The 16,698-nt window shown below is 43.3% G+C and overlaps 1 protein-coding gene across 1 annotated transcript in view; it reads left to right on the top strand.

Moving 5' to 3' along the window:
- LOC130274584 (uncharacterized) overlaps positions 1 to 16,575 on the top strand; it is a 65,962-nt gene extending 49,387 nt beyond the window's left edge. The window contains exons 8-10 of the mRNA XM_056523018.1: positions 2,025 to 2,187; positions 14,019 to 14,177; positions 16,327 to 16,575. Of these exons, the coding sequence (XP_056378993.1) occupies positions 2,025 to 2,187; positions 14,019 to 14,177; positions 16,327 to 16,575 (571 nt within the window). The remainder of the gene's footprint in view (positions 1 to 2,024; positions 2,188 to 14,018; positions 14,178 to 16,326) is intronic.
- The last annotated feature ends 123 nt before the right edge of the window (positions 16,576 to 16,698 follow it).

Raw genomic sequence — 16,698 nt, 5'->3', positions numbered from 1 at the left:
TTATTAAAGGGGTGCTCCGGTGAAAAACTATTTTTTCTAAATCAACTGGTGCCAGAAAGTTAAACAGATTTGTAAAGTATTTCTATTTAAAAATCTTAACTCTTCCAGTACTTATCAGCTGCTGTATACTACAGAGGAAGTTTTTTTCTTTTTGAATTTCTTTTCTGTCTGACCACAGTGCTCTCTGCTGACACCTCTGTCTGTCTCAGGAACTGTCCAGAGTACAAGCAAATCCCCATAGCAAACCTCTCCTGCTCTGGACAGTTCCTGACATGGACAGAGGTGTCAGCAAAGAGCACTATGGTCAGATAGAAAAGAAATTCAAAAAGAAAAGAAATTCCTCTGTAGTATACAACAGCTGATAAGTACTGGAAGGGTTAAGATTTTTAAATAGAAGTAATTTAGAAATCTGTTTAACTTTCTGGCACCAGTTGATAAAAAAATATATATATATATATATATATATATATATATATATATATATATATATATATATATGTTTTTCACCAGAGTACCTCTTTAAGTCTAGAACTGCTGATTTTTGGTCACTTCATATAACAGAAAAATATTATGGTAATAAAAAGCAATGAAAAAGACATATGAAAGCAAAAATGGTACCGATAAAATCTTCAGAAAAAAAAGTATTATGGAGTCAGAAGAGGACAATATTTAGAAATACTGATTTTCTTACAAAAAAAGTTAATATTTTTTCAAAGTAGAAATATAAAATAAAACCTAAATAAATTGTTTATCACTGTGAAAACCTATATAAATTGTATATCACTGTGATCGTGTGGACCTACAGAAAAGTGTACTGCGTAGAAACAAAACTCTCCAAAATCTAACTTGTGTTGTTGGGGTTTTTAATCAAAACAAAAGTATAATTTACCATATGATCCGTATGTAAATGTGTATAGGTCTGCACAATGTCATTCTTTACTGAGTTCATATGCTTGGGAATAAAAAGAGGTGCTACAGCAGAATGGTGCATCCCTCTCATCCTTGGGCCGAGTCTAGTATTAGGTTATGTTTACACAGTGTATTGTAAGGCCCAAAAATACAAGCCTCGTATTTTCAGTTTTATACATGTGTTTTGTTTTATTTTATGCAAATCAGGTCTTTGCTTAAAGCTTGCATGAAAAAAATGTAACAAAATCACATCAAAAACATATAAAAAAAAGTGCATGTGTTTGTGTGTGTGTGTGGGGGGGATATGGTGTTGTATGTAAATAGCTATAATAATTACCGTATATACTCGAGTATAAGCCGAGTTTTGTGCTGAAAACGCTCCCCTCGGCTTATACCCGAGTGAACTCTCCGTCTGTCAATCCCTTCTCAGTGGTCTTCAACCTGCGGACCTCCAGATGTTGCAAAACTGCAACTCCCAGCATGCCGATGGCTGTCCGGGCATGCTGGGAGTTGTAGTTTTGCAACATCTGGAGGTCCGCAGGTTGAAGACCACTGATGAAGGGATTGACAGCTGTTGATGATGAAGGGGGGGGGGGTGATGACGGGGGTCTAGATGATTACATGGGGGGGATGATGTATTTCCCACCCTAGGCTTATAGTCGAGTCAATAACTTTTCCTTGGTTTTTGGGGTGAAATTAGGGGCCTCGGCTTATATTTGGGTCAGCTCTTATACTCGAGTATATACGGTATGTCAAAAGAAGAAACCACATGTGAACTGTTAAGCTTTTTTCCATAGAATTATGTATAATTAAATGTGAAAAAATGGACATAAAACAAGATGTATTTTGAGATGCTTTACTTCTTAAAATACACAACAAAAGACTGTATGAACATAGCCTAACAGCTCAGCCCCTGTACGAAAGAGCCATAGTGCTGTACCAGGCACCCTGTCCTCTTTGTTCTCTTGATAAATGGGGGTCCATTTAAAATCGAAAAAAACTTTTAATTTTAATATTAAATAAATAACAAAACAAAAAAAAAGGCAGAATGTGGTTCTCAGGTTTTCTATTGCCCTTTACTGGGTACTGTTGCTATTACCTTATATATTTTATAGAAAAGAGGCAGAAAAGTTACGGATTCAGCTAAAAGAAAAGCAGCTTTCAGCAGATGAGGATAAATACCTGCGGAACAAAATGATGGAAGACTGTGCACGTCTTACCAGAGGAAATGGCCACCTGCAGTCTAGAGTCCTGGAAGCTACTAAGCAGCTGGAAGAGGTAAGCAAATAATATTTATTTCTATTAAAACTTTTCCACACCTGAAATATTGAAGTTAAAATAACATCTGACATAGAATTTGACAGTACTGGTAAAGTATTAAAGGGGTACTCTGGTGGAAAACTTTTTTTTTTTTTTTTTTTATCAACTGGTGCCAGAAAGTTAAAAAGATTTGTAAATTACTTCTATTAAAAAATCTTAATCCTTCCAGTACTTATTAGCTGCTGAATACTACATAGGAAATTATTTTCCTTTTGCAACAGAGCTCTCTGCTGACATCATGACCACAGTGCTCTCGGCTGACATCTCTGTCCATTTTAGGAACTGACCAGAGCAGCATATGTTTGCTATGGGGATTTTCTCCTACTCTGGACAGTTCTTAAGATGGACAGAGATGTCAGCATAGAGCCTTGTGGTCATGATGTCAGCAGAGAGCACTGTGGTCATGATGTCAGCAGAGAGCTCTCGGTTCCAAAAAGAAAAGAATTTCTTCTGTAGTATTCAGCAGCTAATAAGTACTGGAAGGATTAAGATTTTTTTAATAGTAGTAATGTACAAGTCTGTTTAACTTTCTGGCACCAGTTGATTTAAAAAAAAAATAAAAAATAATAAGTTTTCCACTGGAGTACCCCTTTAAGCTATGAAAGTTTGTCAGGATTTTAATCTAAATGGGGATGTTCAATTTACTGACAGCAAGCGGAGATATTACTAATGGTGAGGAATAATTGAGACACAAAGACTGAACAACTCTATGAATAGACAAGAGGGGTGTATGTACTGTATGTATATATATATATATACACAGAGTATATATATATATATATACACAGGATATGGGATTAGTGTATCAACGTAATCAACATGTGGATAGGGGACGTGTCAATGCATTTGGTATCACCCTGTGGTTGTTTTTTTTAATTTTTTTTTGGTCATCAAACGCAAATTCCTCTGCCATGGATATTGTAAATCTATCAGAACAAGACCGTCCTCTGTTTACTGTTAGGTTTACGCTCTGGTAAAGCTGTTAATATGAACAGGGTTGTGATAAGGCTGAAGTACTACCCCATGTTTACTTATTTCTTACATTAGTATAACTTCTCTCTACCTCTTCCTGTTATCCGTAACATGAGGTCTAGCCAGTATGGACCTTATGGCAACATTTTATACAGTATATAAGGACTGGACCGGGGGTCCGGTCTTGAGAAAAAAGTGTGGGAACTCACCCAAGATTTCCACTCAACGGGCTGGTCCTGCAGGACTCCTGCTAATAGGAACAGTGGGGGAGATTTATCAAAACCTGTGCAGAGGAAGAGTGGTGCAGTTGCCCATAGCAACCAATCAGATTGCTTCTTTCATTTTCCACAGGCCTCTAAAGAGGCCTGTGGAAAATGAAAGAAGCAATCTGATTGGTTGCTATGGGCAACTGGACCACTCTTCCTCTGCACAGGTTTTGATAAATCTCCCCAAGTGTTTCTACTGTGGAAATAGTGTCGGAACCCTTTCCCATGCGTTCCTGCAGGACTTGAGCCCTGAACTGGACATTTTAAAAGGTCCAAAGACCCCAAATTCCAGTGGTTTTTCATTGCAGCTGAAGTTCGATGTGTTTACACATCCCTATGTTGAAGTTGGTTACAACACTGCCAAAAAAACAGCCATGACATCCACCTCTCTGTCCATCCATGCTAACTGCCCTCCTTTTGTACCTCAGTAAGCACTTGTACAACAATAAAGCCTGTGGCTGCACGACATCACCATGACATCACTGGAGAAATCCCTAATGGGGTCTGTCTTTATTTAGCCAGGGGAGACAAGATCTGCCAGCCTGTATTAGGTTGTAGCTAACAGAGACCCATTGTTGCAGAGAGAGACAGATATCTGCGCTGTGTAACCTGTGGCAACACCCAGTAGATGCCTAAAATTTGACAATCACCACATTGCCAGAAGGGCCTTACCTACTTTATTGTTAGGGTCACTGTTTTCTATTTAGCCTGAAAAATGTAATTATTTGAAACAAACATTCTTACACCTGAATTTCACTATAGTCATCATGATTGCAAAACAAGACTAAAGCCTCTAGAGACAAAACATAAAAACATTGTTGCTTATTTGACAAAAGCATGAATTTCTCACGATAATTTGTTTTTCTAAAAGTGGCCCAAGTGGGGTATTTCTGCCCCTGTGAAACTAGTAGGACACAGAGAAATGTATTAGAATAAATAACATACCAACAAATAAGGCCCTTTAAAGGAAACCTCACTCCCCTTAATACAGTGTGCAATATCAAGAGAACAAAACAGAAGGGAGGAAAATTGATGTGCTGCTGTAAGGACTAAAGGAAAACATATTATTGTTAGAAAATAATGCTTCCCTTATATCCTTACCAGCAGCACAAGTGGAGGCTTAGTAAGAAGTAATCTTATTGGATAGTCTTTTAGCCAAACCGAGTGCAGAACAGACTGCCCAAAGGCGATGTCTGATTCCCTAATAATCAAGCCTGTAGTGACTGATAAAGGTAGAATCTGAGCTCCAAGAAGTTATCCCACAAATCAGTTCCACAGGGATATGAGCAAAGGAGGTGGATGCAGCCAGACAAACTTGAGAGAAGACAAGTCTTAAGCCAGAAAAGACTCCCTGATGGCTTCTATAATCACCTACTCAAGGTGGGCTTGGAGGCCTTCATTGGATCTCTCCATGCTCAAGGAATGCAAAGCCTTCTCCTCAGATGAAGAAGGGAATAGAGAAGAGAGGAGAGATCACCTGGTTAATACTTCTGAAGGTTGGAACCTTAGGGATTAACCCCTTCATGACCCAGCTAAAAAAAAAACTCTGGCTCGTGTTTTTTTACCTCCTTACCTTCTAAGACCCATAACTTTTACTATGCCATTGCATTACATTGATCCATGAAATCTGTACTCGATTGCTAAGGGCTGCCAAAGGGAGTCCTAAGCAATCTCAGAGCCAGGGAAGACGCCGAGGACAAGGTAAGGCCTCGGGCTTCCCTAGCAACCCATAGCCCCCTGCAATTACATCTGGTGTGGGGGGGGGGGGGCTATGGGACCACTAGACACCAGGGAATAGAGGCACTTAATGGTTAAATGCTGTGATCTGTATAGATTACAGTATTTAAACAGTTAAATGACGGACATCGGAGCGATCTCTGATGTCAGTCATTACTAGCAGATGTCAGCTGCTGATAGCAGCAGACACCTCCCAGTCATGACGCAGACCCGACCACCGGGCCCCCGTCATGTCCGCCCACCCGACCCATGACGTACATGTATGCCATGGGTTGGGAAGGGGTTAAAGTAGGGAGGAATCTTAGAAGAACTAAGGCTAATGAAGCCTGAAGCTCTCCAATTCTCTTGACCGATTTAATGCTCAACAGAAAAAGTTATTTTTAAAGAAGGCTCCAAAGGGAATAGCAAAACCCCCTGGAAACTACAGATAGATCCCACTGAGGGACAAGTTTTACATATGCCTTCTTAGTAGACTCCGCCATGGAGTTTAAAAGATTGCTGTTGAAAGCCCTCTAGCCTCTAGTAGGGACTGGTCAATCTCCAGGCTGTCAGACGGAGTCTCCCCAGATCCAGATGGGATCTTGTATCCTAAGACACTATCCCTGCATTAGTAAAAGTCCCCAATATTTTCCTTGACTCTTCCATATGAGTCAGGTTAACCAAGACCACTTTGGCCTGAATGGTTTAATGACAATCAGGGAGATCTATCACGGGCATCCCCCAACATCAAGTGATCTAAGGACATTTTTCTTCATTCAGGGACCACTCACCTGTTACTGTAAGCCCTTGATTCTGGTGATCTGCTACCACATAAATTGTTCTGAGTATGTGGACTGCAGAAAGGTGGGTTAGGTTCCTCTCTGCCCAACTGAGGATCCATCTTGCTTCCTTGAGGAGAAGTTGAGATCTCGTGTCTCCCTGCTTGTTGATGAAACATACAGCACTCATATTGTCACAGTGTACTCTTGCTGCTATTCGACAAGTAAGAGGAGCAAAGTAAATGAGCATCGAATGGATTGCTCTCCGAAGTTGGATAATAGACACTGCTCTTTTCCAACCTGGAAGGGATGCATCCATAGTCAACATAATTCAATGAGATTGAATCAAGGATTTTCCATCTCTCAGTTGTTTCCACCACTTGAGGGAGGAACATACTTCCACAGACAGGGAGCACTTCCCCGTCCTTGAGATTGCAGTTCCAAAGGCCCAGAACTTCCGCTTGAAGAAGGCTCAGTTGCCATACAGAAACTGCCTCTGTAGTTGCTGACCTGAGCCCAAACATCTTTATTTAATTCATAATAGAAACCTGATGATGTACTATCAGGAATTGTGCGTAGATTTCCATAGATGTCCTCCTGTCCTACTAGTTTCACTGGTGTAGAAATACCCACTCCTGCTGCTTGTTAGGACATAAGGAATAAGAATTTTGAGACTCAATGGATCCAGTTTTTAAAGGATTTATTTCACATATTACAAATCCATGTGTAACCCCCTAGACATATGATGGGTCTGTCAAGTTTTTTCAGGTTTGAATAGCACAGTAGGCTACAATATTGTGCCCATCAGAAGCAAATAATACCAGATGACCTAAACCATGATGCCAGTGTGAACGGAGCCTAATTGTTTTTACAGTCACAATGGAAAACAGCTAAAATAAACAGAGCATAATAGTATTCACTCTTTTTGTGTCAGATCTGCTGTTTGCTGTCACGTCCAGTTTATCTTTTGTTGGGTGGCCCCTTTAACAAGGGTAGATTAGCTGTAGTCATGCTAATTTACTCTATCTCAGAGATAGTTCTTCGTATTCCACTGATTATAGTCGCACATGTCCTAAAAACTTACTAAAGTCTGTCCAGTCTTCATAGTCTGCAATGTACAATAAAAGTACAATAAATCCAATACCAGCTGACCACACCAGTGTAAAGAAGGTGCTCAAATTATAACTTTTAATATTCCTCTTAAAACATAGACAAAAGAAAATTAGTGTTCTCACAATTTGACAAGGATATAATCTGTAGAAAGCAAACCTTTATATAAGCTGCTAAAAAAAACGGCAAGTATTCAAGTATCCATCTGGAGAGCACTATGTCAAATGTGCACCTCACAGAAAAAGTATTTACATGAATCTAGGTTCTCCCAACGCGTTTCTGACGCATGTGATCACGGCGTCATCAGGGGAGTATCCTCAAGTATTGGGGCAAATAATCAGACCTTTAACTGTATTAGTTTTATCACACTGAAAGTCCCTAACGGGTTAAAATAGATAAACAGCAAATAATCCCCCCTGCCAAAAACAGTAGAAATGGCACTTCTTTAAAGCGTACCTGTCATCAACAAAAACTTATTATATAATGTAGATAATACCATTATACAGTCATGGCCATAAATGTTGGCACCCCGGAATTTTTTCTAGAAAATGAAGTATTTCTCACAGAAAACGATTGCAGTAACACATGTTTTGCTATACACATGTTTATTCCCTTTGTGTGTATTGGAACTAAACCAAAAAAGGGAGGAAAAAAAGCTAATTGTACATAATGTCACTCCAAACTCCAAAAATGAGCTAGACAAAATTAGTGGCACCCCTAACTTAATATTTGGTTGCGCACCCTTTGGAAAAAATAACTGAAATCAGTCGCTTCCTATAACCATCAATAAGCTTCTTACACCTCTCAGCCGGAATGTTGGACCACTCTTCCTTTGCAAGCTGCTCCAGGTCTCTCTTATTGGAAGGCACCTTTTCCTAACAGCAATTTTAAGATCTCTCCACAGGTGTTCAATGGGATTTAGATCTGGACTCATTGCTGGCCACTTCAGAACTCTCCAGTGCTTTGTTGCCATACATTTCTGGGTGCTTTTTGACGTATGTTTGGGGTCATTGTCCTGCTGGAAGACCCAAGATCTCGGACACAAACCCAGCTTTCTGACACTGGGCTGCACAGTGCAACCCAAAATCCGTTGGTAATCCTCAGATTTCATGATGCCTTGCACACATTCAAGGCACCCAGTGCCAGAGGCAGCAAAACAACCCCAAAACATCATTGAACTTCCACCGTATTTCCCTGTAGGTACTGTGTTCTTTTCTTTAGAGGCCTCATTTCATTTTCGGTAAACAGTAGAATGATGTGTCTCATCTGTTCACAACACGTTTTCCCAGAAGGATTTTGGCTTACTCAACTTCATTTTGGCAAAATGTAGTCTTGCTTTTTTATGTCTCTGTGTCAGCAGTGGGGTCCTCCTGGGTCTCCTGCCATAGCGTTTCATTTCATTTAAATCTTGACAGATAGTTCGCGCTGACACTGATGCTCCCTGAGCCTGCAGCTTGAATATCTTTGGAACTTGTTTGGGGCTGCTTATCTGCCATCCGGACTATCCTGCGTTGACAACTTTCATCAATTTTTCTCTTCCGTCCACGCCCAGGGAGATTAGCTACAGTGCCATGGGTTGCAAACTTCTTGATAATGTTGCGCACTGTGGACAAAGGCAAATCTAGATCTCTGGAGATGGACTTGTAACCTTGAGATTGTTGATATTTTTCCACAGTTTTGTTTCTCAAGTCCTCAGACAGTTCTCTTCTCTTCTTTCTGTTGTCCATGCTTAGTGTGGGACATACAGACACACTAAGTGAACTACTATGCTTTTTATCTGCCAACATTTGCGGCCATGACTGTATATCCTATATATCCTATATGTATGTATTGATAGTCCTGGATCCCTGCTCACTTGGTATACATCAGAAATGCGGCAAGTCTAGACAGAAATGGAAACTATTGAAAAGTTTAAAAGCTGCTTTGAAGAACCAAAAGGTTGAAACCCACACACAACAGGTTTGTTGCAGAAATTCCAGCAACTTTTACGTTAATCTGAATGGGACCTAAAGAAATCTATGTGGGTACCTGCCAAAACAACTCCTTTCAATAGAGCCCAATTTTGACAACATAGTCGGAGACAACATATAAAAGTTAAGTAGTAACATTTATTTTGTTCAACAACATATTTTCTGGATTATTAGTACTATCCTGCACATTTTCTGACTCCTCTGAAACTATCTTGTTAAAAGAAGTCTGTAATCTCTTGTTAAGGTGGTCCTATTCACAAGATAACCGCTGGTCGTGATTGTTTTGGCCATCACTTATCACCATGTCCATACCACTGTTGATTGTGCAGGTTAAACTCTTTGTAAGAAGGAGGGGGATTAGCTGCAGCTCCATAGTAGGATCGGTCAAGTCATTTCCATTCTAACTTTGCCTTTAGTGAACATCCAAAACTTATCATGACCCTACTGGAAAGGTTGGGATCTGCAGTCAATGTATTTGAAATATAAAAAGAAGAAAAACACTCTTTGTAGGGCAGAACTGAAAGGTTTGCACACTTATAGACGATAATAGTTGGTAATACTCACCTTTACGTTCTGTGCACAACCACAACACCTATAGATGCCTTATAGTCACTTATGACTTTTCACAATTGAGCTGGTGCAAAACTGGTATTTAAAGGGGTACTCCAGTGGAAAACTTTTTTTTTTAATGAACTGGTGTCAAAAAGTTAAACAGATGTGTAAATTACTTCTATTAAATAATCTTTATCCTTCCAGTACTTATTAGCAGCTGTATGCTGTCTTGTCCACAGTGCTCTCTTCTGACATCTCTGTGCGTGTCAGGAACTGTCCAGATCAGCATAGGTGTCAGTAGAGAGCACTGTGGACAAGACAAAAAATTTAAAGAATTTCCTCTGTTGCATACAGCTGCTAAAAAAAAGTACTGTAAGGATAGAGATTTTTTTAATAGAAGTAATTTACAAATCTGTTTTAACTTTCTGGCACCAGATAATTTAAAAAAAAAATGTTTTCCACCGGAGTACCCCTTTAAGTCACCAATCACCCCAGGAAAAATGACATTTTCTCCGACAGTGCTCTTAAAGAATATCAGCCTTGTGAGATTACAATTCCGAACGTACTTCATTTTTCATCTAGCATGCTATAACATAATATACCTCAGAAAAACAGCTCTAACTCTTGACCACTAGATGTCTCCCTTCACTGCAATCTGCTGTCCACTATCTGTTGTTGGGAGAAATCTGTCTCTAGTAATAGCTAGATCAGGACAAAATATGGGTAGTGGGGGTGGAGCTTAGCTACTGCAATGTGCAAGAGGAGAAGAGAGAGCCTGAGCAAGCTAAGCCAGTCTGCCTGCTGAAGATGATCCACACTGTTTCTAAAAGGAAATTCTAAATTATCATCTCTCACCACCCACAGGCTCAGGGTAGCTGTGTCTTCTGTAAATAGCAGTGCACCTACTGCTGTACATCCACAGTGATGAAGTGTCTCCCTTTCCCCTCCATTTGGGGATAAATGTCTGATTGTGGTGGTGGGGGGGTCCATCTGCTGGGACCCTCGTGATCTTCTGTACATGTCCTCACTACTTACCTGTCCTCAGAGTGCTCCGCCCTCACCCCAGGAGAAGAGTTCAAGTGTTGGCCTGTTAAGCCAATCAGCGGCTTAGACGGGACCACTGTCTGGGTGGTCTGTTACTTGCACTCATCTTAGAAGGTGTGGGTCTGGAGTGCTGTCACGATGCCGGCTGGCAGGTAGTGGATCCTCTGTGCCAGAGAGGGATTGGCGTGGACCGTGCTAGTGGACCGGTTCTAAGCCACTACTGGTTTTCACCAGAGCCCGCCGCAAGGCGGGATGGTCTTGCTGCGGCGGTAGTGACCAGGTCGTATCCACTAGCAACGGCTCACCTCTCTGGCTACTGAAGATAGGCGCGGTACAAGGGAGTAGGCAGAAGCAAGGTCGGACGTAGCAGAAGGTCGGGGGCAGGCGGCAAGGATCGTAGTCAGGGGCAACGGCAGGAGGTCAGGAACACGGGCTAGGAACAGACAAGGGAACGCTTTCACTAGGCACTAAGGCAACAAGATCCGGCAAGGGAGTGCAAGGGAGGAGACTAGATATAGGGAAGTGCACAGGTGAACACACTAATTGGAACCACTGCGCCAATCAGCGGCGCAGTGGCCCTTTAAATCGCAGAGACCCGGCGCGCGCGCGCCCTAGGGAGCGGGGCCGCGCGCGCCGGGACAGAACAGACGGAGAGCGAGTCAGGTAGGGGAGCCGGGGTGCGCATCGCGAGCGGGCGCTACCCGCATCGCGAATCGCATCCCGGCTGGCAGCGGAATCGCAGCGCCCCGGGTCAGAGGACGTGACCGGAGCGCTGCCGCGGGGAGAGTGAAGCGAGCGCTCCGGGAAGGAGCGGGGACCCGGAGCGCTCGGCGTAACAGTACCCCCCCCCCCCTTGGGTCTCCCCCTCTTCTTGGGGCCAAAGAACCTGAGGAAAAAAAAATCAATTTTTCCGAGATGAGGTCCGATGCACATTAGGAGGGGTTCTGTGCGGAAACGCATGAGACAGTCCAATCTTTCATTGTTAATACAATAGATGTAGAGGGGTCTGGCGAGACTGGTCACGGGGACGTAGAACCTGTTGATGAGAGAGGCCAAAAAAAATTTTCCTGCAGATCCGGAATCCAAGAAGACCATAGTAGAGAAGGAGAAGGTAGAGGCAGATATCCGCACAGGCACAGTAAGGCGTGGAGAAGCAGAGTAGACATCAAGAACTGTGTCACCTTTGTGCGGAGTCAGCGTACGTCTTTCCAGGCGGGGAGGACGGATAGGACAATCCTTCAGGAAGTGTTCGGTACCGGCATAGTACAGGCAAAGATTCTCCATGCGGCGTCGTGTCCTCTCTTGAGGTGTCAAGCGAGACCGGTCAACTTGCATAGCCTCCGCGGCGGGAAGCACAGGAACGGATTGCAGAGGACCAGAGGAGAGAGGAGCCGGGGAGAAAAAACGCTTCGTGCGAACAAAGTCCATATCCAGGCGAAGCTCCAGACGCCATCCGGAAGAACGCATGTCAATGCGAGTGGCAAGATAAATGAGTTCATGTAGGTCAGCAGGAGTCTCTCGTGCGGCCAGAACATCTTTAATGTTGCTGGATAGGCCTTTTTTAAAGGTCGCGCAGAGAACCTCACTATTCCAGGACAACTCGTAAGCAAGAGCACGGAACTGAATGGCGTACTCGCCAACGGAAGAAACACCCTGGGCCAGGTTCAGCAGGGCAATCTCGGCTGAAGAAGCTCGGGCAGGTTCCTCAAAGACACTTCGAATTTCCGAGAAGAAGGAGTGTACAGAGGCAGTGACGGGGTCATTGCGGTCCCAGAGCGGTGCGGCCCATGACAGGGCTTTTCCAGACAGAAGGCAGAACACGAAAGCCACCTTAGACCTTTCAGTAGGAAACTGGTCCGACATCATCTCCAAGTGCTGGGAACATTGCGAAAGAAAGCCACGGCAATACTTAGAGTCCCCATCAAATTTGTCCGGCAAGGACAGGCAGAGGCTAGGAGTGGCCACTCGCTGCGGAGGAGGTGCAGGAGCTGGCGGAGGAGAAGATTGCTGGAGAAGTTGCGACTGAAGTTGGTGCGAAATGGTGGACATTTCCGACAGCTGACGGGTTAGAAGGGCGATCTGTCGGGCTTGCTGGGCGGCCACCGTGGTGAGGTCAGCGACAACTGGCAGAGGAACTTCAGCGGGATCCATGGCCGGATCTACTGTCACGATGCCGGCTGGCAGGTAGTGGATCCTCTGTGCCAGAGAGGGATTGGCGTGGACCGTGCTAGTGGACCGGTTCTAAGCCACTACTGGTTTTCACCAGAGCCCGCCGCAAGGCGGGATGGTCTTGCTGCGGCGGTAGTGACCAGGTCGTATCCACTAGCAACGGCTCACCTCTCTGGCTGCTGAAGATAGGCGCGGTACAAGGGAGTAGGCAAAAGCAAGGTCGGACGTAGCAGAAGGTCGGGGCAGGCAGCAAGGATCGTAGTCAGGGGCAACGGCAGAAGGTCTGGAAACACAGGCAAGGAACACACAAGGAACGCTTTCACTGGCACTAAGGCAACAAGATCCGGCAAGGGAGTGCAAGGGAGGAGACTAGATATAGGGAAGTGCACAGGTGAACACACTAATTGGAACCACTGCGCCAATCAGCGGCGCAGTGGCCCTTTAAATCGCAGAGACCCGGCGCGCGCGCCCTAGGGAGCGGGGCCGCGCGCGCCGGGACAGAACAGACGGAGAGCGAGTCAGGTAGGGGAGCCGGGGTGCGCATCGCGAGCGGGCGCTACCCGCATCGCGAATCGCATCCCGGCTGGCAGCGGAATCGCAGCGCCCCGGGTCAGAGGACGTGACCGGAGCACTGCCGCGGGGAGAGTGAAGCGAGCGCTCCGGGAAGGAGCGGGGACCCGGAGCGCTCGGCGTAACAAGTGCGCCAAGGACAGGTAAGTAGCAGGTCCCATACAGGGGATTGCATGGGGTTCCAGAGGTTAAACCCCCTCCCCCTGTAATTTTGCCCCTATTCTGTTGATAGGGGGTAAGTTTCAGTTCCCTGGAGTACCCCTTTAATGTAACACCTTCCTTATTGTGTTGCAATTTCTTTTATTTCTGCTGGCATAACACCTTGAAAAGCCAATGCATCAATAGCTCCTTCTATGCTCACATGGCATCTATAGAACCGTACTGTGTAAACCGTCTCCAGCACAGTGCAAGCTTGTTCACTGCACTTTCTCCAGCAATGTCTTATGGCATAGCAGAGGAGTATGCTGTATTTAGAAAAGTAAGCAAAAAGAAGTCGGGTTAGTCTAACAAAATCGTGTAGGTTTTAAAAAATCTGTTGAAACGACACTATAACATATATGTTTTCAGACATAGTGTTTTATTTGAAAAGGTTCTGAATTTTACTTTAATTTTACATCTATGAAAAAAAATCACATTTACAGGAACGAACACTCAGAGAACAAGAAAGTTTGAATCGTACAAAAAGAATTTCTGAGATAACATCAGGAAAGGAGAATGAGAGACATCTAGAGTTAACACTATCGCATTGGAAGAGACTCGTGCACGATGAGAAGGAAAAAGTTGCTGCAGCACAGGAACAGGTTTGCTAATATGTCTTCATGCCTGGTAGTTTACAGGGTGTTATAATAGTTAGAATTATTTAGGTTTAACCTAAATACACTGATGTGCCAATTTATCAAGGTAAAATGCCCTCAGAATGTGTAAATAATGAGGTTTAGGGTGCACTCTCACATACCAAATGGCATCAGTAATGTATGTGGGTTTTATGTGTTTCACCTGTACAAGCCATGTGCACCATAAAGCTGTGGTCGTGTGCAGTAAAAAGTACATAGTAATTGGTCACATGGCACATTGCCGGGGCCAATTGGCATATGAAAATGCGCCCCTTAATACAGTTACCAACAGTCTATTTTTCTTTCATAAAGAAATCTCATAATTCACACTCATAAGGGTTTTATTAAATTCACATCTTGCTGCAATATTCTTAAAATTAAGAAGAATCGGTTGCAGAATGGTAGGATAAGAAAAATAAGCATTCAGTCCAGGCCAATTGTGTTTTGTTTTCATAAACAGGAGGTGCACAGTTATAGGGTCAGGTTAAGTGGTGGAGGCCCCTTTGCAAAGTAGTCACTGGGGACCCCTCCCTAGTGTCATATAATGAAGGCTATATTAACCCCTTATAGCAGGGATGTCCAAGTTTTTCCTTCACTGGGTCATTTAATCAGAAAAGTATGTGTGTGTAAGACTTTAACCCCTGTCTTGCATGAGACATTCACGCAGACCAAGGTCATGCTGCAAGAGAGAACGGAGCTTCACTATCATAAAAGCGATACTGAGACAGTGCTCTACAGTGCTCAGCGCAGAACATCTCATGTTACAGATGTGGTTTGGACCAGATGAACAATGACTACAGCATAAGGTCCCCAACCCAATCTTCTTCCCCTTGAGTACAACCTACTACCATAAGACCCGCCCTAGAGCACACTCCACCATAATAAGACCAACCCGCCCAGCATACATCAACATCACCACCAATACACCCCTTACCGATATATCTAGGCACTGTGCTGCACATCTCTAGAACATTTGGCTATAAACAATACAGCCTCTCTCTCTAACGGGCCATCGGAAAGCACCCGTAATGCATGTCATTGCGTCATCTCTCCTATGTTTCCATCTGCATGCCCACATGCCGAATGTTGTTTTTGGGTGGGCCAGCGCAGGAAACCTGCATTGCAAGTGGCAAGTCCTGAGCGGGCAACTGGAGGCCCACCTATTTGGCAGAGAGCGTGAGGCCTGGAGTTGGATCTCCAGAAGCTCTGATGATGATCCAGCCCTGGGTGCAGTAATCACTGGGGATCTCTGTTAGGCCACACTTATATGTTCGGCAGGCCGCATCTGTCCCGTGGGCCGCTTGTTGGATGCCCTGGCTTGTCTACCTTAGGTTTTTTCTTTTTTGCATTATTAATGCTGTTTACTGTAAAATATATAACACGTTACTCTTTACTTTTAGTGTTAGTATGGCTATGACAATACCAAAGGTGTATACATTTTTATGTTTTAACATACACATACTTTCTTAATTTACTTAATATTTTTATTTTATTTCTTTTTTTTTTGGGGGGGGGAGAGTGGGGGAAAAAACAACAATTAATCCTCTATCTTTTTTTTTATCTTTTAACTTATTATTTATGTGCCATGTCATGTCACTGAAAAGGTAACAGGTTGTTAAGATTTTGGCAATACTACATATTTTTTACCTTTTTATACTAAAACTTTTGAAAAATGTGGACTTCAAGCTGCGATCATTTGATCACTAATGCAATGTTTTAAGACCCCTCATACATCTTAGACAAATGTTGGTGAAACCTGAGTAACCGGCCAAACATCTTATGTGTATGGGGGACTCCCAACTCTCCCCTCAACAGAAGATGTCGATAGAAATAAGGATCGGGCATGTTGACTTTCAACTGTTCTCAGGGATACAAATCACTGCCAAAGGATTCTTAGTCATTGGTAAATGCTGCAGTTGTAATGTTTAGTTTACTATCGTCTGAGTCCCCAAAGTTTTCATCGGCCTACACGTACTGTAGTAGAAATTTATCAAGATTTGCATAGTTGTTTTGTTTTGTATGTATTTTTATTTATTTTTATCTCGGATACATTGGGCAAATAAAAAAACATTGATTCGCAATTGTTTTTAGCCGATTGCATTTTTCTTTTTTATAGGTGCTGCAACTACAGCGAGGCAGGAAATCTGTAGAGATGACTGGAAGTTCACTTCACAAGCAGTTGACAGATTTACAGAACAAACACTCCAAGGTTCAGCAGGAAAACTCCCTCTTGCGTGTAGAGAAGAACCATTTGGTTGAGCACATCTCTCAGCTACATAAACAGGTACGTGCTCAGAGCGTGCACACTTCATATTCACCGGGCACACAATGGGTGGGGGGGGGGAGTACTGCTTACTATGTGTGACCCATCAGAAAAGGCTAAGTAGGACAAATCTGAGGTCAGCGACAAAATAGGAATTTTGTTTATCTCCCTCCCTCGCTAGAACCAGCTTGGATTTTTGTTACGTGTGATATTCTTAGCTTTTCT

The sequence above is a fragment of the Hyla sarda genome, chromosome 5 (assembly GCF_029499605.1).
Source record: "Hyla sarda isolate aHylSar1 chromosome 5, aHylSar1.hap1, whole genome shotgun sequence".
In the NCBI taxonomy this organism is placed as follows: domain Eukaryota; kingdom Metazoa; phylum Chordata; class Amphibia; order Anura; family Hylidae; genus Hyla; species Hyla sarda.
Note: the sequence above shows the minus strand (reverse complement) of the source record. Positions and strands in the feature narration are given on the sequence as shown.